Raw genomic sequence first — 22,359 nt, forward strand, 5'->3', positions numbered from 1 at the left:
AAGCAACTCATATGCAATAATAATTTATGTAACCAGAGTTGTAAGATACAAGGAGGTTATCTAATATGAACGTCTTAACAATTGTTTAAACATTTAAAACCTAACAAAAGACAGTACAGAACACAAAAAATTGTTTTGTTTTGTTTTGGCACCGGAGATCAAACTCAGGTCTCTGCACTTGGGAGGCAGGCAGTGGAACCACTGAGCTAAATCCCCAGCCCCACAAAAAATTGTTTTGACAGGGATAAACAATCTGGACTGTTTCCAAGATTTAGCTATTATAAATTGTGCTGCTAGGGCAGGGGATTTAGCTCAGTGGTCTCGCCGCCTGCTGTGCAAGTGCAAGGACCCGAGTTCAATCTTTGGTACCAAAAGACTTAAATAAATAAATAGAACCCATCTAAATTGTGCTGCTATAAACATAGGTATGCATATATCACTGGTATGATGCTTTTAACTTTTTCGGAAAAATACCGAGAAGGAGAATAGCTGGGTCAAATGAAACCTCTAGTTCTAGTTTTTTGAGGAATCCCTATACTGAACTTCACAGTGGTTGTATCAGTTTACACTCCCACCAGCAATGTAGAAGGGTTCCTTTTCCCCCTACAGCCTTGCTAACATTTGTTATTGGTTGATTTCTTGATGATAGCCATTGGAGTGAGATGGAATCACAGTGTGTTTTTGTTTTTGTTTTTGGGTTTTTTGGTACCTGGGATCGAACTCAGGACCTTGCACTTGGGAGACAGGAGCGGAGCCACTGAGCTAAATCCCTGGCCCTGCAGTTGGTATTTTGATTGGGATTGCATTAAATCTATATAACAGTTTTGGAAGTCGTGCTAGCTTCGGCAGCACATATACAGTTTTGGAAGTACGGCCATTTTCAGTATATTGATTCTGCCGGTACAAGAATAGCTTTCCATTTTCTTATCTCCTCTTCTCTTTTTCTCAGAGTACCTTTTTGAATGTATGGAGCTTTCACTTCCTGTTAGATTTGATTCCTAAGTATAAAAGTGAAATTTTAGGGCTGGGGATTTAGCTCGGTGGTTTCGTCGCCTGCTGTGCAATGACAAGGACCCGAGTTCGATTCGCGATACCAAAAAAAAAAAAGAAAATTTAAAAAACAGAATTATTTTCAGACTGAGCCAGTTGCACTACACAGGACAGCAAGTCTGGGCTGGAAAAGGGTGTGGTTGGGAATAACTTTTGAATCCGCTCAGGCAGGTAGCAGATGCTTCTCCCAGTCACGCAGGGCTCTGAGGGCGTGTCCTGCAGCACTAGCCATTCAGATGCAGTTTCCCAGCGATGTGAGCTGTCCAATGAGGAGCGCAGGTCTTTAGAGGGTCCCTGGGGACCACGCGGATCTTTTTCAGGCGCCGCCACATTTTGGATTAGGGATTGAGATTGGAAGGACAGGGTGGCTCAGTCCAGGTCCCTCTGTAAACTCTGAGGGCTTCAAGACCCCTGGGGAGCACACTAGGACACCCCGGAACCTAGACATGGTGAGTGTGGAGCGGGGGGTTTAGCACAGGCTGGAAGCGGCGGGACGACCCCGGCCTCCCGCTCAGCTCCGGGCTCTGCCCCCTGGGTCCCCTCCGGCCGCGGGCTGGGCTGGGCCACCAGCTGGGACCCGGGTCCTGCCGGTTCTGTGCGGCTCCCTGCGCCGGGTCTGGAGCCTCCTGTGTGGTTCGCGCGGAAGGGGCCTGGCTCGTGGGGTCTCCTCGCTGCGCCTCATTTTTCCTGAGTGTTTGAGGTTCAAGAGAAACATCAGCCCATTTCCGCGATGTCCATTGACAGTGGTTTTTACAAATGGCAATAAAATCCTGATTTACAGACGCTTCTCCATATTGTAAAACACACTGGAAAAGAGGAAGGAACCCTGTGTATCTGTGACTGGGGGTTTGATTGGAAGGGGAGATGTGCTGCTCAGTTTGACGTGGTAATTATTATTGTTTGGCGAACTGTTTCTAAACATTATTTTAAAAAACCAAAAGCTTGCGACTGTATTTGAAAGGAGGATTGCAGTAAGGGGAAACACAATTTGTCATCGTTTTTTTGTTGTTGTTGTTTTCTTTGGTACCGGGGATCCAACTTGGGACCTTGCGCTTGCTAGGTAGGCGGCGGAACCACTGAGCTAAATCCCTTGTCCAGGAAACACAATTTGTAAGGTCTGCAAACATCTCAGGGATTAGTAAAAGGCTTTGTATTCCATCAGAGAAGTGAGGAAGAGTAGAAAGAAACGGAGAGGGTGCTGAGGAGGGAGCCAAAGTCAGATCCTTATCCACAGAACGTTTTCCCCGAGGTTGTGGACTTGGCCTGCACTTAGGGTGACGACAACAGAGGGTTTGTGTGGTACCTTGACATGTGTGTTTCCTTTCTGCTGATGAGTTCAGCTGGGCAAAAAGTGAGAATGTGCAAAATGTGTGTCTGCCTTGTCAGTGGATAAAGATGGAGGGCATGGGCCTGGGGTTTAGCTCAGTGGTGCTGCCGCCTGCCTCGCAAGCGCAAGGTCCGGAGTTCGATCCCAGGTACCAAAAAAATTAAAAAGGAGGGCATAATTTACCTGTTAGGAGAAGGCTGTCTGTTTGCAGTACAGTGTTTCTCAAGAGCAGACAGAATTAGGGGTTTGGAGTACTTTGGTCATCTATTTACCAGGATTGTAGCACTCAAGTAAGTAAAATCAGTGTCTTTTATCTGTTTACTTTTGTATCCACCGAGTTGGTCTAGTCAAGAGTGCAATTTGTGCCAACCGAGGAAAATTGAGAGGGGCAGTCTCAGAGGACACCTGTGGCTTCTTCCTCCTGGAAAATAGTGTGTATTTGAGAGTTGGGTTGGTAGTGTCTTTTTTTAAAATTAAACTTTGTTGTTCCTGTTTGTGACACAGATACTTTAAATCTCTAGGGATTTCCTAGCAATACCAATGACTTTGATTGTTTATCATAGCCCTTTACAGACTATCTGAATTTATGATAATGGGGTAACTGAGGTTTCCACCCCTCCGTAACTCCAGGACAGGGACTGGTGAGCAGACAGAGCAAACACAGGCGTTGTGGCATCTGTAGTGGGTGGGTATTGTGGGGTGGGACTGAGCACTGAAGTTGAGACTGTAAGTCTGGGTGGTGTCAGAATTGAATTAGGAGACACCCAGTTAGTTAGCGTTGGGAAGTTTGGTTGTCAGCCAGCCCCATACATTTTGAGTGATAAGTGACATCAGAGAAAAAAAAACAGCAGGGGTGAGAATCTTAAACTGACTCTGGGTGTTTGGTAACTAGTCTGAGTTAAACTTGCAGACCAGGGGCGTTTTCCTAATGGGAGGAGCAGAAGGGAAGAGTATGTGGAGGTCCCAGGAGGAAATTTCCTGGCTGCTCAGCTCCCTCTCCTACTGGGAAGGAGCCACTTTGGGCTGCCTCTGCCATTGAGAGTGGTCTCTAAGCATAGGCCTCTGTTTGACCTCCTGAGTGTGGGGTCTTTGTGAAATATGGGGGAAACAGGCTGCTTTTCAAAGCTGCTTCCCTTGTTTTTTTCTGTTAACACCTTTTTTTTTTTTTTTTTTTTTTCCGGTACGGGGATCAAACTTGGGACCTTGTACTTTCAAGCAGGTGCTAAAACCACTGAGCTAAATCCCCAGCCCTGTTAACAGCTTCTTTCTAGAGTGATGAGGTCTAAAAAAGCAGAGTATTCTTGAAATAGCAATTTTTCATACTATGTTTAAATAAGAATATAAACATCAGTAGAATCTCCATCCAGGTGAATGTATTACCTCTTTTTCACTTTTGGTGCCTGTCTGAGTCTCATCTACTTGTGTACTAGAAGTGAGTGCAGAACTGAGTTTCTTTTCACATGTTCAGCTTCCTGTCAGGCTTCGGTTGTTTCCAGTCTAGTTTCGCATGTTTTTTGTTTTTTGGGGGGGGTACCAGAGATCGAACTCGGGTCCTTGCGCTTGCGCAGCAGGCAACGAAACCACTGAGCTAAATCCCCGGCCCTAGTTTCGCATGTTTTTGTGATTTTTGTCCTCTAGTGTTAATGGATTTTAAAACTTTGTTAATATTATAATTTTAAAATAATGTTTTATAATTTTAAAATAACATAAAACAGTTAATTTATCATCTGAGTAAAATTCATGGGTGTATATTTGTGTGGCTTGACAATAGTTGAAATTATCTGACAAAATTATTTTTCAGTTAGCATTAAGTAGCATTTCTGTATGATAATGTCTTGTATTATTTTGATCTCCTCTGTCCATGAGCATTTTTAAATGTAGTCTTTCCTGTTAAGTGAAATTGTCTGTCTCTTTTCGTGCTGTTAGTGATGTTCTGTTTTTAATTTCAAATCCAGTTTTTTACAGTAAATATGCAGCAAAATGGTGGGTTTTTGCATATTAAGTTGGTGTTGTACAATCTTGGTGGAATCCTTTATTAATTCTAGTAGGTTTTTGTTCAGTTGTTTGGGGTTTTTAGGTAGACAATGATGTCATCTGTGAACAAAGACAGTTCTATTTGCTAATTCTCAATATCTATGGACGTTGTTAAGCATTTTAGAAGCTTTGTTCACCCTAGTGTTGGTGATTGAACCTAGGGCCTCACACATGGTAGGAAGCACGCTACAACTAAACTAGGTCTCAGCCTTCAGTATATTGCATTATTTAAATAGATATTGAGACTTCTCATTTACACTTTATTTAAAATTTGATTCAATCTCTAACTTTGCCCTGCATCTATTGATTCTCAATTACTTTCCAGTTTCCCTGAGAGTATACTTCATATGATTTCTATTCTTTCAGATTTGTTTTTGTTGTCGTTTTGGTTTTTTGTTTGAGACTGTGGCTGCGCAGTTCAGGCCGGCCTTGAACTCCCAGTGATCCTCCTGCCTCAGCAGGAATTACTGGTGTGTGTCACCATGCCCAGCTATTCTTTTAGATTTGTTAAAGTGTGTTTTGTAGCCCCAGATATGGTCTGTGTTGGTGTATATGTCTTATGTTCTTGAGAAGATTGTGTACTCTGTGGGGTTTTTTTGTTTTGGTTTGGTTTTGGTTTTTGTACCAGGGATTGAACTCGGGACTTTGCACTTGAGAGGCAGGCAGCGGAACCACTGAGCTAAATCCCCAGCCCACTAAAGTTTTTAAGTGTTCTGTAATGTCAAATGACTGCAGGTCATAGGTGATACCATTGATTTCAGGTCTTAATCACAACTGATTTTCTGCCTCTTGGTCACTCAATTACTATTAGAATCATGTTTAAGTCTCCATATATAATTGTGGATTTGTGATTTTCTTTCAGTTGATTGTTTATGGGAATCATATTAAGAATTGTGGTATAATGCTGGGGATTTAGCTCAGTGGTTCCACCGCCTGCCTTGCAAGCGCAAGCACCTGAGTTTGATCCCTGGTACCAAAAAAACAACAAAAAAAAAGAATTGTTGTATCCGCTTAGAAAACTGACTGCTTTTTCATTATTCGATCCCTTTATTCCATCTTACTGAGATTCTGGTACAGTGATTAATGTCAATATAAGTTCAACTTTTTTTAAAATTGGTACAAGAATAGTATATCTCTATACGTTTGTCTTAAATTTATCTATATATTGTTTATAAAATATATGTCAACATTCTGAATTCAAAAGTATTTATCACATAGAATGTGATGTTTTAAAACATAATTAACATATATATTTCCTCATAGCAATTTGACTACCAAAATCACTTAATTTGTTGGTGATATTCAAGAGTACAAGAGAATGCTTTTCCCTAAGTTCGCCATCTATTAAACATTTCTGTGTGACTGAGTTTGAAACATACCTCTTCCATTGCTCCAGCCCTGTTTATTTACATTTAAAGTGTTTTTTTCTTAGAAGAAACACAATCTTTGTTATATTCTAATCTACTCTGTCATTCTGTAAATTGATGCAGCTAATTCTCGATAATTCTCACTTAAAGTAATTATTGATATATTTGGATTGATATGTACCATATTTGTAATTGCTTATTTGTATTAGTTGCTCTTGATTTATGTCCAAGCTTCTCATGTTTTTCTGCATTCTTTTTTTTTTGTACCGGGGATGGAACTTAGGACTTTCCACTTGCGAGGCAGGTGCAGTGCCACTGAGCTAAATCTTCAGCCCTTTTGCATTCTTATTTAAATTGCATAATATGATTCTATTTTGTTTCCTCTAATAGCATATCAGGTATATTTGTTTTCTAAGTTTCTAATGATTTTCCAGAGTTATCAAAATCATTTACACTCTACCTTAAGACATTTTCAAATAATAGTGTATTGTTTCATAGACAGTCTAGGTACCTTAGTATGTTCCCATTTTCTTCTTTTCGTACCTCATATGTAATTGTCATTCACTCTACTTATGTTTACCTATAGTCACCTACTACATCATTAATATTTTCGCTATTTAAAGCAAATATTTGTCTTGTTTATATTGATGAATAGAGGACATGAAGATTTTGTTCTGCTTCTCTTTAATTCTTTCCTGCCACTCTTTTCTTTGTGTGATCAGAGTTATAACTTACATCTTTTTATTTCTTTCTGCAGGACTTCTTTCAATTAATGCAGTGCAGATAAACTGGTGACAGCCCGGGTTTTAGCTCAGTGGCACCTTGCCTGCCTCGCTAGCACGAGGTCCTGAGTCCAGTCCCTGGTACAAAAAACAAAACAAAACTGCTGACACATTCTCACCCTTTGAATCTCTTTCAGGCTGCATAATTTCAGTTTATCTTGATCTTAGTTGGATCTTTGTTCTGCTTCCTTTAGTCCTTCACTGGACACTCCTATAGTGATGATCTCCTTAAGCTATTATATTTTCCACTTGCATAATTCCTATGAGTGTTTTGATAATATGTGGTTCTTTTTGATAGCATGCAATTCATATCTTTCCTTTATGTCCTTTAGTGTTTTCACCATGGTTACCTCTATCTCAATTCATTTGTTTCCATTGATGAGCTTTGTGGGGTGTTGTTGTTTGTTTGTTTGTTTGTTTTTGAGACAGGGTCTCACTATACAGCCCAGACTGGCCTCAAACTTGAGGCGATCCTCCTGCCTCAGCCTCCTGAGTGCTAGGATGACAGGCGTTCACCACCACACCCAGCTGTCTCCCTTTTTTGCAGTATCAAGGCAGGAAGATTACATGAGGTTGAAATGGGTTATTTTATTTTTTCCTGATGCTGTGGCTCTAGAAATCTTACTGTTTGGGCTTCAGAAAAATAATTTTGCTTGCTTTCAAGATAGAGCTAATAAAAGAACCAAAACTTTTATAATGGCTTCTTTTTTCCACTACTATCAGAAGTAAGCAGAATTTTTCTTAAATTGTCATTGTGAGAATCTGGTAGGGATTTTTGTAGGTAAAATTCACAAATTTGAAGGATCTGCTAAAACTGTTTCCTCTAAAGGATTTATAAGGTGTGATAAAAATATATGGTGAATGTTTAAATTTTAAAATACACATTGACTTTAATCCTCCACACAATACTTTACCTCACTTCAGACACACTCATGCCATCATTCTTGCTGGTTTCTTACGGAATTTGGAATGTCTTTACATGCTGTGATCAAAAATGTGAATACTGGGGCCAGGCGTTTAGCTCAGTGGTTCCGCTACCTGCCTTGAAAGCACAAGGTCTTGAGTTTGATCCCCAATACCAAACCAAAAAAACTGTGAATACTGCTGCTGAGTGCCATCCAGGGAATATGCAGGCTTATAAAAACAATACGGTATATCTTAATCCTTTTTACCACACCAAACTCAAAATGACTACTACAGATACACAACTTGAATGGATTTGGGACAGCAAGGCAGCCATGACAGAGCAACTAAACATACTCATGAAAGAGGATTTTTAGAAATGTTTTAGAAAGTGCCAAGAACAATGGTATATATGTTCAAAGAAGGTAATATTTTGATGGGGATTAATGACAATTTAATGTGATAAACTTTTTTTAAAGTAAATATTGACCATGCTTTTATTTTTTTTGTTATTTTTTGAGACAGGGTCTTGCTGTGTCATTCAGGCTGGCCTCAAACTCATAGCAGTCCTCCTGCCTCAGCCTCCCATGTGCTGGGATTACATTACAGTCAAGGGCCACCATGCCCGGCAGCACTATTTTTATTTTTTTCTTCCTGATACTGGGTGTGGAACTCAGGACCTTCCAGTTGCCAGGCAGGCTCGGTGCCACTGAGCTACATCCCTGGCCCAGCACTGTTTTAAGATCATACCTACTTCTCAGTATTTGCTTCTCTCAGGCTTCAGGACTTCAGGGACACTTTTAGTTTTTCTTCCTTTCTTGTTTTTGCAGTAAGTTAGTGCTTGTCTCCATGAGCTTTTTTCTTTTGAGTTAGGAGGCAATGGATTGCTTTTTAATGTTAGTTTTTTGTCTAGAAGAGTTGTCTTTTTTAAATTTATTTTTTCTTCCTTTCTTTTTTTCTTTCTTGTGTGGACAGGAATGGTGCCATCTCTGTCCTTCCATGCTGAGCTGTGCAGAGAAAGAATGTAACTTTTTTTTTTTTTTTGGTACCAGGATGAACTTGGGTCCTTGCGCCTGCGGGCGGCGAAATCACTGAGCTAAATCCCCAGCCCCCTTAACTTTTTTTTTTTAATGTTCTGTGACACTATTTAAACCTCAGTAGTCCTTCACATTATGCCCCACAAGAACATGAGATGAACAAAAAGCCAGAGATCTCCGTCCTTTGGAGCAAATAGGAAACTGAACCCAGCTCAGACCTATGCCTGTGGCAATGAGTTCTCGCCACAGCTTCCCTCTGAACCTCAGTAGAGGTCCCACACTAGGCTTCTTTCCTTGTTTTCTCTAGACACTTGGTACCTGCTTGAGAGACTTTCCTCGGTCTCCCTGAGCCCTATTAAGTGATTGGTAAACGTTTACATGTCCCTTGTCATGAGTCAGTTTTCTCTTTGGTTGTGGGCACATACGAGACTGCTTTCTTGTCTTGGAATTTTTTTTAAATCTCTGTGGCAATAGTAATAGTGTCCTGAATAGTGTAGTTTTTAAGGTTTTATGTATGCTAACATACTGTTTTCTTATTCTTAGTATTTAAATGTTGAAAGATATTTATTATACCTACTAGGATGAGAAAGTAGTTTTTCTTGACTGAAGATGTATTTTAGAAATTATCAACCTCATCAGTATGCATGAGAAGAGACACTTTGGTGACTTTGCTATTTCTAAGAACATGTACCATCCTTCCCTGTTTCATTTCCCTTTGACAGTCTGCAGTGGATACTGCGATGTTTTGTTTTGTTTTTTATACTGCGATGTTTGTCTGTTAGCACAGTGAATTATCCTATGAGTCTTATTTATTATTTAATTAAGGTTGGTCTAAAACCCTTCAGAAGCTTCCAAAAGTTGTCACAGAAGATGTGTTCAGTTCCCTGAGGAACCAATTGTGATGAGGTTTTGAATAACATCTGTCAAACCAGCTTATTAGACATTGATCAGAGTGTATTTTGGGAGCTGATAAGGTAGCCTCCCTTTCAGAGTGATAATAGCTATTAAGTAAATAGAATATTCTTGTTACGGAGTTGAACCATCCACCCACTTTGACAGTTATGTTGCTGTGGTCCATCTCAGTAGCAGCTCTAGATACCAGGGACATTGAACTTTGTTCTCAGACATTTCTAAGAATATGCTCTTTCAGGACAGGTGGTATTAACTCTTCTTTGGAGCACTCAGTAGGACAAATTTGTTATTGGGGGTGGTACAGATTCCTTGAACGAAGAGAAATTGGTATGACCCACATAGTTCAAATCTAGCATCAGAAAAGCTCTAGGAGAGTGTGAGTATAGATAAGAAATAAGAATATGACCAAGATTTCCTGACTATTTGGAGAACACAGTGTTATGTGAAGTTCTTATGAAGTGAATCTAGATCTCTAGTGCAATGAATGTCACTCTTATGGAAATATATGTGTGATTGTTTTAGGAGTCCGTGACTTTTAAGGATGTGGCTGTGAACTTCACTCTGGAGGAGTGGGCTCTGCTGGATCCTTCCCAAAAGAGTCTCTACAGAGATGTAATGCAGGAAACCCTCAGGAACCTAGTTGCAATAGGTAAGGGTGATGTCATTTCCTAGTGAAGCAGAGACCAAGCATTTCTTGTGCATCAGTGTTGTTTCCTATCTGGAAGACGGAAAAGGAACATTTAGAGGATTATTCCAGGCATAATCACATAATACAATCAATGTAGCTAGACTGTAATAATTTTAGTCCTGTAATTATTCCTAATGACTTTTTTGTCTCTACATTTTAGGAGAAAAATGTGAATACCCAAATATTGAAGATGGGTACAAAAACTCCAGAACTATAAGGTAATTTACTCTCAGGAAAAGCAGCATTGTACCTCAAGAATCCAGGTGTACCAGGAAAGTTTAAAAATAACCAAATGAGAGAAATACACCCAGTTTCAACCTGATTTAATCTCTAAAAATTTTGTTCAAAACTACGTACTAGGTGAACATCTATATGTGGAAAATATGAAATGTTCCAGTCTTAAACACTTCTGGGGCACTAACATCTTGCTCCAAGTGAGTTTCTGATGGTTGAACATTAATGAATTTTGCTTCATGTATCAGGAATTTGTAAAAACAAGTGTTGTAGTTACTTGTTGCTGGAATAAAATACCTAACACCCACAACTCTTAAGGAGAAAATACTTATTTTGGCTTACTGCTTGTAAAGATTTCAGGTTTCAGGGGCCGGGGATTTAGCCCAGTGGTTCTGTCGCCTGCCTCACAAGTGCAAGGACCCAAGTTTGATCCCCGGTACCAAAAAAAAAAAAAGATTTCAGGTTTCAGTCCATAGTCAGCTGGCTCCAAGGCAGGGCAGCATGCCAGAGGTACATGCAGTGGAAAAACGCTCATGGCATGGCAGCAGAAAGCAGGGAGAGAGATCAAGGAGGAGGAAGGTAGATACACCCCTCTAAGCCACGCCTACTTCCTAGCACCAGGCTTCCCTTCCCACATCACATCTAGGTGCAAACTTATCAGTGCACTGATGGCCATCACACCCCCCAAGATCCAGTCACCTCCCCAAAGCCCCACCTATGAGGCTTTTGGGGGACATCTACATATAAACCATAACCTGTACTATTGGACCCCAAAAGACTCACAGGCATATCCTTTTGCAAACTGCATTTAGTCCAAGTCCAAATCCAAAGTCTCCTCTGAGATTTAAGGCAAACTCTTAGCTGTGAGCCCTGGTAAAACTGAAAATAAAGGGCCAGGGATTTAGCTCAGTGGTTCCGGCGCCTGCCTCGCAAGCACAAGATCTGAAGTTCGATCCCCTGTACCAAAAAAAAAACCAAAAAAAAAAACTGAAAATAAAGTTAAACACTTGGAGTATATGTGGCACAGGATATTCATTCCAAAAGGCAGAAATGGGACAGAAAGGAATGAGACCAAAGAAAGACTGAAATCCAGGGCAAACATTAAATCCTGTACCTCCATGTCCATCACCCAAAGCAATTTCTGGTAAGATGTGAACTCCAGTGGGTTGGGTGGCCTGCCTCTATGGCACCATCAGTGGTTGCAGACCTCATGGCTTCTCTCTGGGGGTGACTTCACTCCTTGTGGCTTTCCTTAGACATTCTTGCCTTTTCCAACATTCCTGCACTTCTGGCTTCACTCTCACAGCTTAACATACTGCCCTCTCAGGGGCATGATGCCTATCTTTACTGGCCTTCTGAAATCTGGGTGGAAGCCTCTGAGCCCACAACTTTTGCATTCTGCATGGGTGTAAAACCAGCAGCTCTCAGATGATGTCAAGATCTGACAAGTTTGAGAAGTAGTTTAGCCATTTTGTATATTGCTGGTAGTTGCAAAGACCTTTGAGTGCCTGGATGGCTAAGCACAGCATAGTGAATGCTGAAAAATCAATTACCATTACTTAGGCTGTAGCTATTCTGGAGCATCGTGCCCAGGGACTCTCTCCCCATAGAAAAGTCTTTCAATTTTTCACTCTTACTTCTGCAAGCTCTGCTCTGCTCCATCTTTGCAGTCTCCAACTTTACTGGTGCTTCCCTCCTGGCCATACTGAAACCTCTTACAATCATTCAGCTGTGCCTTTTACTCTTGATTCTCAAAGTGGAGCTGGCTAAAAGCCACCATCAACAAGCAAATGATAGAAATAAACCTGGCCTCAAATTGGTTTAGTCCCTGAATTTTGTCAAGAACTACATACAGGGTAAACGTTATATTTGGAAAAACTGATATGTTCCAGTTTTGTGCACCTCTTTTTATGATGGTTGAATATTTACAAATTTTGTTTAATGTACAAAATTTTAAATGTTACATGTTATGACTCAGGGTTTATGTATAAGGTATATATGAAACAAAAATGAATTTTGTATTTACACTCACACCCATATTCAAGATAATATTATAGATGTGCAAGTATTTCAAAATCAAACATGATTTTGGTTCCTGGCATTTAACATCAGGAATACCCAAATGTATTTAAGACTGATATTTCAGTGTTTACCAAATACCTAACATGGTTACAGAATTTTAAAAACCCACATAAGGGGCTGGGGATTTAGCTCAGTGGTTTCGCTGCCTGCCTCACAAGTACAAGGTCCCGAGTTCAATCTCTGGTACCAAAAAATAAAAACCCACATGAATACCACTGTTTTGACAGTAACTGCCCTTGAGTCATTTTGCAGAGCATTCATTTCACTCATGTTAAAAAATTGTCACAGGGCCTAAAACCAACACTTATAGTAAATTACGAATAAACAAAATCTTATTAATGTACTTGTCTCTCTCTCTGTTTTTTTTTTAAACAGAACTCAAGTTGTAGACAAACTCTGTGAATATAAAGAAGGTAGTCAATGTGGAGAAACCTTCAACCAGACACCAGAGTGTGTTGTAAAGAAGAAAACTTCCATTGGAGTATCACCTTGTGAAAACTATTTATGTGGAGAGGCCCTCATTAATCGTTCTTCCCTAAATGTGCCATTCGGAGCTCACACTGTATGCAAACCTAATGAAAATCAGGGATGTGGAGAGAAGCCTTACAAACATAGGCAAAATGAGAAAGCCCGAGCCTTTCAGAAACTTGAAAAGACTGAAACTGGAGAGAAATCTTATGAATGTAAGCAAGTTGTGAATAGCTGTACTCATTCCACTTCTCTTCAAAAACGTGAACAAATTCAGAGTGGAAAGAAATGCCATGTATGTAAACAATGTGGGAAAACCTACGCAAGTTCCAGTTCCCTTCAAATACATGAAAGAATTCACACTGGAGAGAAACCCTACCTCTGTAACCATTGTGGGAAAGCCTTTGGTCGTTTTAGTTCCCTTCAAAGGCATGAAAGAATTCATACTGGAGAGAAACCTTATGTGTGTGAGCAATGTGGGAAAGCCTTCACTGATCATAGTTCCCTTCGATATCATGAATGGTTTCACCGTGGAGAGAAGCCCTATGTATGTAACCAGTGTGGCAAAGCTTTTATTTGTTCTGGTACCTTTCGACGACACGAAAGGATTCACACTGGAGAGAAGCCGTATATGTGTATACAGTGTCAGAAAGTTTTTGTTTCTTACAATGCCCTTCAAAGCCATAAGAAAATTCATACTGGAGAGAAACCATGTGTATGTAAGCAATGTGGGAAAGCCTTCACTCATTCTAGTTCCCTCCGATACCATGAAATAGTTCACAGTGGTGAAAAACCCTATGTATGTAAGCAGTGTGGGAAAACCTATACTCATTGCAGTTCCCTTCGATACCATGAAATGGTTCATGGTGGAGAAAAACCATATGTATGTAAGCAATGTGGGAAAGCCTTTAGTTCTTCCTCATACATTCAGTTACATGAACGGACTCACGCTGGAGAGACACCGTATGTACAAAAACACTGTGGAAATGTCTTCTTACCTGTGACTCAGTTTCAAAGACATGAAGGGACTTACAGTGGAGAAAAACCATATGAGTGTAAACAGTGTGGGAAAGCCTTCCTTTGGGAAAGTAATTTTCGAAGACATAAAAAAATTCATAGTGGAGAAAAACCATATAAATGTAAGCAATGTGGGAAAGCCTTTCTTTGGGAAAGTAGTTTTCGACAACATAAAGAAGTTCACAGTGTAGAGAAATCATATGAGTGTAAGCAATGTGGAAAAGCTTTCCATTGGGAAAGAAGTTTTCGAAGACATAAAAAGTTGCACAATGGAGAGAAACCATATGAGTTAAGTAACGTGGGAAAGCTTTCTGTTGTCCTAAACCATTAAAAAGGCAGAAAGGAGACTAAACCTATTTGTATAAGCATTATGGAAAAACCTCTAAATTGTCCACTTCTCACACTTCATATCTTAGACTTGGAAGAATTCATAGTAGCGAGTAATCCTAAATGTAAACTATGGGGAGACTTCATTGTCAGAAGACCTTTCTAGCACTCATGAAACTATACAAGACAAGACTTGTATTATTGTAAAGTATATGGAAATGCCTCTGGTTATCTTGCTTGAGTCACAGATGTAACAGGGTATGGAGAAAAACCTTGACTAGAAGAAATGTGCAAAGGTCTTCATTTGATACATATGTGAATGCACAGTATGGATGAAAGTCCTATGAAGATTCAGGGTGTCACTCTGTAGTGCAGGCTGTCCTTGAACTTTGTTGCTCAGTCTGGCCTCAAACTAGTGTACTGGCCCTCCTGCCTCCTGTGATTACATGTGTGGGCCACCATACCAGGCATATGGCTCATTCTTAAAATAAGTCTCTGGTCTATGTGTATCTAGTTAGTATTTTTCTAAATAGGCATTAATCTGAACTCTGTTGTGCCTGTAGTCCTACTACCAAGAAAGCTGAGACAGATCAATTGATGCCTGGAGTTGGATACCCAATGTTTTTAAACAACAGCAGCAAAATAATAGTACGTTAAAGTGACATAATTCTGTATTTTTTGTCGAAGAAATAGTGAAGGAGTTTAGTGTTTTAAGATCAAATCAGGCACAATGGAACCCCAAAATCATGGGGGTTGCATTCCTAGAGCACCCACCAAATGTGAAAAACCATGAATTTCAAATATGGTCAGAAAAAATCCAATGCCTATTTTTATAATTTAAACTCTAAATATGCTATGTCTCCCATAGTTAATCTAATTTAATTTAATAAAATACTATAGTAATAAAGCCTTAGTAGGTGCAGGGAGTTTCGGCAGCAACTTAGGGGTCTCGGGTTTAAGAAGAACAAAACAGAAAACATGAGACAGCTACACACAGTACAGCAACCTGTTAGGATGCAGAAATGATGGTGCATCTGCTTGTGGGTTACAGGGCAGGAGCCAATCAACAAGGAGAACTGAACGCTCTCAGACGCTACTTTTTTTTTGGTTTTTTTGGTGTGGTTTTTTTTTTTTTATACCAGGGATCAAACTCAGGATCTTGCGCTTGCAAGGCAGGCACCAGAACCACTGAGCTAAATCCCCAGTTCAGATTGGCTACTTTTGATGTCAAGAATCATTAGTGTGTGGAAACCAGTGAAGGTATTTTCCCATCATGTAAATTGTATTCAGTATGCTTAAATTTTTTAAATATATGGGGCTTGTAATTTGTCCTTTACTCCTTGTACAAAAGATAACCTCTGGCCGATTTGAGTGCAGTTTTGCCAGAAAGCATCAGGAGCATATCCTCTGTTGTCACATAGGAGGTAATGGATTATGATAAATCTGTTTCCATACCATATCTGAGTGTGTGTTTCATTAAGAACATTGACCATAGAATTTCTGACAGGGTTGATGTTTGGTTAATTGTTACTCATGGTAGTGTAACTTCTCCCTCTGTTGGATGCACTGAGGAGTGATAGCAGTTCTATGGTAAGCATTATAGTTCCTATCTGGAAGTCTGCTGCATTCCATACATCAGCCTAATGAACATGAGACCTTCGTGTAGCCTACCTTAAACCTGCTCAGGTCAGTCACGTTAGCATAGGATTGGGTGCAGTCACCTAACATGAAGTGTATTTTACAGTAAAACGTTGACTGTCTCGTAATTTACTGAATATGGTCCACTGTGGAGAGACAGTTTTTACATATGAGAACATAGGGCCCAGTGACCATGACTGCTGCCCAGCATCATTGCAAAGTATGAAGCTGCATATTGCCACTTGGCATGAGATCAAACCTTAAAAATTGAAAGCATTTTCTCCTGGGCATATTCACTCTTCCACCCTCATAATATCTAAATGTCATAATTTGGACACCCAGTCCTCATATCAACAATTACTCATATCTGTTAAAATATAAAAATTCACTTACTCTTCGGCATGCTTATATTACTTTGTCTTTTTTGTGAATTTTGGGAGAACAATATGATATGGTGCATTGTCAGTATGTGAATCTAGAAAGGGAAAAACAGTATCACTACTGCAGTCAAGTTTTTGCTTAAAAACCATTAATTATGGAAGATCTTAACCATGGCCACATTGTAGAGTACAAGCATAGAATTGAAGGACCAGGGATTTAGCTCAGTGGTTCCGGCACCTGCCTTGTAAGGGCAAGGTTCTGAGTTCGATCCCTGGTACCCCCCCCCCCCAAAATGAGCCAAGTAATCCAGGTACTCTGGGGTGAATATGGAACCATGAAAAAACTAATTCTTTTCCTTTAATTTTCTTTATTTTCACACATTAAAAAATGAAACACTATACAAATGGTTTCCATAGCAGATTACACATGGGTCCATTCAGACTTCCTCTCAAAGTGCTGGGACAGCTTCGAACAGGTGGCCAATGTATTGATTTAGATGCAGTAGCATGCAGCCCTCTCAGGAAGGGTCAGCCCCTCTGTTCTTAAATTAGGTTAAATGGCGACAGTGTCCGTATATACTGACTTGAAATGTATCAGTCCTGAGCAGTTCTGCTGGGAGGCCGAGGCCAGGGGTGGGCTCCTGGCCTCAGGGTTAAAAAGGGAGGTCTGCGTGGTGGCAGGTGCCTGCATCATAAGCTGTTCGCTCTCCTGCCAGCCAACCTGCCGAGTCACAGCCCCTCTACAGGGGTTAGGCCAAGTAGGTGTAGGTGTCTTTCTCTCTGTCCACTCACTCCAAATATTCCTTCTTGATCAGAATATTGATGCATTTCTTGATCACTGGAACCCGGGGCTTGAACCTGGAGGACAGCTGGGTGAGGACCTCACCAAGGAGCTGTTGGTGCTTCAAGACCTTGTGAATCTTCATGATGCGCACAATGGCCGCCTGGATCAGGACTTTGTGGTCCTCCTCAATGTTTTTGTGTGTGATTTCCTGCTCCTGCTTCTGCTCGGTTTTCATTGGCACATTGATGTTAACTCTTCTTATTTTTATAACCGAGATATAATTTTATTAAAGTGTCTGGCTTCAATTCCACCTCATCAACATTTGCATTTTCATCTTCCAAGACCAATAATTTTGACTTCAATAAAATCTGTAGGACTTGTGCCAAAATGTCCATTTTGATCTGGGTGCTGTCTGTCAGCTGCTGCATGGTGTAGGCATCCTCTGAATTGTACTGCAGCAGGATCGCCATCTGGAACATGGATGCCTGCAAGAAGTGTCTGTTTTTGAAGCAATTAGTTACCAGTTCTCCCTTGGACAGCTGATATAACCAGGTCAATTTCCTGCCCCTCTGACAACTGGTGTAGAAAGCTGTGAATTGCTGATAACTACGTTCCAACTCAGATGGCAAGGTGAATGTGCATGACTGCTGGAAGGGCCATGACCCGGAGCTCAGGACCTGGATACTAAAATCCAAGTCCAGGGGTTCCAAATTCGTCAGGTGCTTCTTGAACTGCTCGTTCAAGCCTTTGCTTACTCCGATGTCTTGAAACATTCACTGAAGTTTGGAGGTATATTCAAAACCACAAGCTTGCTTCAGCTTAGAGATCATGCTGGCCTCGGCATCAGCACTGGCACTATTCTGATGCACCAGCCTCTTGGCCAGCATCTTTGTGTAGAACTTCTGGAACACATCTTTGTCCTCGATGTACTTGAAGACAACCATCACTTGATTGAGTGTGTCTTCCAGCTCTGCCTCTTCTGGGTTCTTGGAACTTTTCTTCAACAAGGAATCACAGTACCGAGCCAGCAACTCAGGAGATTTACTGGACGACTGAGCCATTTTGGTAACTGCATTGTTGTTGATGAAGCGACCACAAGCTTTATCCAGTGCAGCCACAAAGCCGACATCGTTGTTGAAGGCTGACATCACCAGAGCGTTGTATTTTTTATGAACATCCAGCACTGTCTGCACATACATTTTGGGGTCGTTCAGAGCAGCTTCTCCACACTTCTCAATTGCTGCAAGACCCTGATTATGAATGTGCATCTCCAGCAGCTTTTTCAATTCTCCCAGGCCATCCTGGATTTGAGATACAAGATTATACATGCGCCCCAAATCTTCATTTTTGTCAGCATCCAGTAAGTTCTGGAACTTTGTGTGAAAGATTTCCAGGTGCTTCTCGATGAGGACCTGCTCGCACTTCCAGGCCAGCTCATCCTGTGTGCTCTCATCCAGATAGACCTGGACTTTCCTCTGCTCCTACAGCAGGCGAGCCTCTGCCTTTTTCATATATTCAGTAACTGGGTTCTGCTGCAAGAATTCAGCACTCTCTCTGGTATAAAATCTCTCTGTGTCAGCCAAAAATTGAGATTCAAAGGATTCTTTATACACTGTTAACGTAGGGCCCTTTGCAAATGCATCATCTTCATTCAGCCCCAATTCCATGTAAGACTGTACAACTCCACTAATCAGTCTTGTATTGATGGTCTCACCATTTCTTTCCTTTTCATTCAGTTTTAAAACAGCGTCTGTTACCTGTTTATTCAATGGCCTCAACAGACAATCTCTCCAAGTTACCAATGCAAGCAAAGAGATTTCATATGTTCCTTTTCGTCCTTCATCAGATTCACAGCGAACCCAATGTCTATTGAGGTAGGCACAAATTCCATTAAGCACTTTGCTTGAAAATCAGTAATCTTCCCATTGCTGAGTATAGAACTTCAGTACACTCTCATCCATCAAATCTCCATCCTTAAGAAGATTTGTCAAGTAATTCTTCAAAAATTCCTAAAGTTGTTTGTACAATTCCAAGCCAACAAATGGCTCCTCCAGGTGTCTGTCCCTTTTTTGACTTAGAAGGAGGAACTCCAGCTCCTCGGGCTTGGTTCAACTGGTGTACGCTAGTACAGTAGTTATAAACATGAGTGTAGAGTTCCATGTATTGGGACTTGGCCATATTTTGTCTGGTATAGACTTGCTGGATTCCAGCTCAGAAGTCATCCCAGATCTGGTCGAGGCCAATCTGCTTCAGTCCATGGGGATTCTGACTCCTGCTTGATGACATTGTGAGTAATGTTCTGAAATTGTCCAGTACAGCAATCCTTATTCAAGACACAGCTAATTCCCCATTAGTTGAAAATATACAGTAACATCCCAAATTTATTCACAGCAGCTCAGAAAGGTTATCCTTTAAATGTAGAGAATGAAATCTCATTTCAGGCAAACTCGCATGTCCTGGGTGCCCAGCAGGCTCGGGGGACAAGTCTGCCACTCACTGGGCCCGGGCCGTGCCAACCCCCCTCCCACCGAGGCCTGGCCACATCCCTGCGCCGCCCGGGCTGAAAAAACTAATTCTTGCAATACTGGTGATTCTATTTTTGTGAAAGAATTTACATGAGTAAGAAATAGTAAAATGCATGTGGGAGGCTGAGGCAGGAGGATTGCCAAGAGTTTGAGCCCAGCCTGGGCTACAGAGCTCAAGGGCAGTCTACTACATAATGAGACCTTGTCTCAAAAACCAAAAATAAGTTGAGCATGGAGGCTCATGTGCCACAGACCACCTGCAGTCGATGTAGAGTAGGAAGGGGAGATGTCCTGGGCCGGTGATGAGAAAAGAACCTTCACAAGCAGTGTTCAGGTTCCCTCTGAGAAGTCTCAGGGTCTGATTTATTTTTATATCTTTAAGCAATAGCTAGGAGGCATTGAGCGGAACATGTTTACATTTTAAGTTGCCTTAGCAATTTTCTATTGAAGTAAAGGTTATTTTTTTGCTAAACAAAGTACAATTCCTCTAAGCTGTTTCATCATGAATACATATTTAAAAATTACAATTGTCCCCTTATTTACCCACACCTAAACAGAACAGAAAGTAACTTAATCAAAATCTTTATATCAGCGGGGGTACAAGCAAGATTTAATCAACTAAGTGTCAAACTTGTGGTCACCAGCTGGCCCTTGAGAAACTGCACAATGGTTAATATAGTTTGCTATTAGCTCTCTATTTTACTTTACCTCTATTCATCTTAATTAAATGTCATTTGGGTTCATAGTCCATGAGCAGGAGATATTTACAGCACTTTGAGAAATATTGAATAACTTGTCTCCTTAATGCATTTACCTGTCTTAACTTTCTTTTTCCCATTTTCCACTATTTCTTTCATCCAAAGTCTGTCTTTCCAATCTTTTCATAAGACCCCTTTAGTAACTAGAATGTCAACAATAAGAGGGGGGGTTATAGTAGTGGGGAAACACAGGGGGTTTTAGGAGAGGTTTCTTTAGGAGTGGATGTGGCAATAGAACTAAGAGTAACTGGAATTTGGGACTTGTGAGCCAGATCACATTTCAATATATCATTGCCAATTTGCCTCATGGAGAGTTTGTTGTTAGTCACAAACACAATGACTCCTGTGATCAGAGTAACAATTATAAACATTATGGCAAGAAAAAATAAAACATGAGGGTCCGATGTGTTCCACCCTTTCTCTCCCCCAGCTGGGACTTTGTCAAGCAGCATTGGAGGTCGGTTGGGCTTCGCCACACATGTCTATAAATCCGACCACTCAAGACCGTGAATTGAAGGACAGCCTGAGCTACATAGATCAAGGGCAGCTTGAACTACATAGCAAGATCCTGTCTTTTAAAAAAAAAGGAAATAAATTTTTAAAAATAAGTGAGGGGCCAGGGATTTAGCTCAGTGGTTCTGCTGCCTGCTTCGCAAGCACAAGGTCCTGAGTTCGATCCCCAGTACCAAAAAAGTAAATGTTAAAATGTCTGTTTGACAGATAGATACAAATAAGGGCTGTAGTGGAAAGTAGACAATGAGTCTTGTGAAGAGTCTTGGGATGTGGTGGTAATCCAAACGGCCATTGTGTTTTCTCAGTCATTTGTTTTTACATGTAGTAACTCCCTAAACTTTCAGGAGTTGCTCATGTGTCAAGTGTGTTGACAGTGAAGATGGTCCTGCATTCTTGGGACTTGCCACCATGATTTTGTTTCATGCTAACATTGAGGTATATTTTATGACCGCAATGTTTGTAAGTCTTTTTACTTGTAATACAAGAACTTGAGGTTCGACATGAGACCAATGCTTGGAACAACTCATTACTTTTGTCCAGAGGTGTGTATTAAGCAATGTCTTTCAAGGATTTCAAACTACATTTCCTATTAGGACATTCATTTTGCTGCTATATAGAGCAAGTGATGCAAAGTGTATACTGAAAGCCTATGGATATTTCCAGTTTGAGAAAGGGTTATGATTATCATCCCAGTGCTAACCTGTCACTGGTGTTTTCTGTGGCTGCAGTGATGTGTAAGCCAGTCCCCTAGGAGTTTCCCCTTGAACTTCAAAGGAAGTGTGTTAACTTCAAAGTCGCTTACCTAGTAAATATTTGAGCAGCGGTTTTTTATTTTGAGTAATGTCCCAGTTTTGTGGTAAAGGAAATTAACATCATTGTGGGAAATGTTTATAAGTGGAAGCATTGTATTTCATTGATTCCACAAACTCCCAGTTTTGCTGTTCACAAGTATCACTTCCATTTGTTATGAAAGGGGTAACTGCTTTTTTCCTGAAGGGCACAGCATCGGCACTTTCTGTATTATTTTCACATTATGGGTACTGTATGATTTCAAAGTTCTTCACAACTCACTTGATCCTTTTTCTCCTCCCATCATATAAAGCAAGCAAGTCTAGCACAGACAGCAAAAAGCCTCTCACAAATTTACCTCTGAGTGATCGATTCCCTGAGTACAGTGGGTCAGTTTATTGCCACATGTCTTTGGGCACTCACATGTATCAAACTTAGATGCACGCAACAAGTCTTATGTTCTTATGCATATGTTATGACTTGTGTCTGCATGTCCTCCCAAAGCCTGTAGGAAACAGGAAAAGGGGATGTTACTAGAACCTCTGCAGTTAAGTCCTAGTCTCCTGCAAGCCACGAGAGGACTAGGCAAATTAATATATAGACAAGAGGGCCGGGGATTTAGTTCAGTGGTTTCACTGCTTGCCTGGCAAGCGGAAGGACCCGAGTTCGATCCCCAGTACCTATATATATATATATATATGGACAAGAATGAGACAGAAGAAGCTGAGCTTTGGGTCTGATCGA

The 22,359-nt window shown here is 40.7% G+C and overlaps 1 protein-coding gene and 1 pseudogene across 1 annotated transcript; one reads left to right on the top strand and one right to left on the bottom strand.

Moving 5' to 3' along the window:
- Positions 1-1,296: 1,296 nt before the first annotated feature.
- LOC101712083 (uncharacterized) lies at positions 1,297-16,527 on the top strand. Its single transcript, XM_004875392.4, has 4 exons — positions 1,297-1,499; positions 9,935-10,061; positions 10,261-10,318; positions 12,792-16,527. Exons 1-4 carry the CDS (start codon positions 1,497-1,499, stop codon positions 14,230-14,232), a joined length of 1,629 nt encoding a protein of 542 aa, XP_004875449.2. The 5' UTR covers positions 1,297-1,496; the 3' UTR covers positions 14,233-16,527.
- A 468-nt stretch (positions 16,528-16,995) lies between these two features.
- LOC147821172 (cullin-1 pseudogene) lies at positions 16,996-19,395 on the bottom strand (annotated as a pseudogene).
- Positions 19,396-22,359: the final 2,964 nt, after the last annotated feature.

This window comes from Heterocephalus glaber, unplaced genomic scaffold (assembly GCF_053883595.1).
Source record: "Heterocephalus glaber isolate CG9 unplaced genomic scaffold, H.glaber_assembly_v1.0 deba00001760, whole genome shotgun sequence".
NCBI lineage: Eukaryota > Metazoa > Chordata > Mammalia > Rodentia > Bathyergidae > Heterocephalus > Heterocephalus glaber.

What these genes read in the sequence shown, in the direction of transcription:
- LOC101712083 (XM_004875392.4), top strand. An exon ending in CAGGAACCTAGTTGCAATAG is followed by an intron (nt 10,062 to 10,260) that starts GTAAGGGTGATG and finishes TCTACATTTTAG; the next exon opens with GAGAAAAATGTGAATACCCA. An exon ending in AAAAACTCCAGAACTATAAG is followed by an intron (nt 10,319 to 12,791) that starts GTAATTTACTCT and finishes TTTTTTAAACAG; the next exon opens with AACTCAAGTTGTAGACAAAC.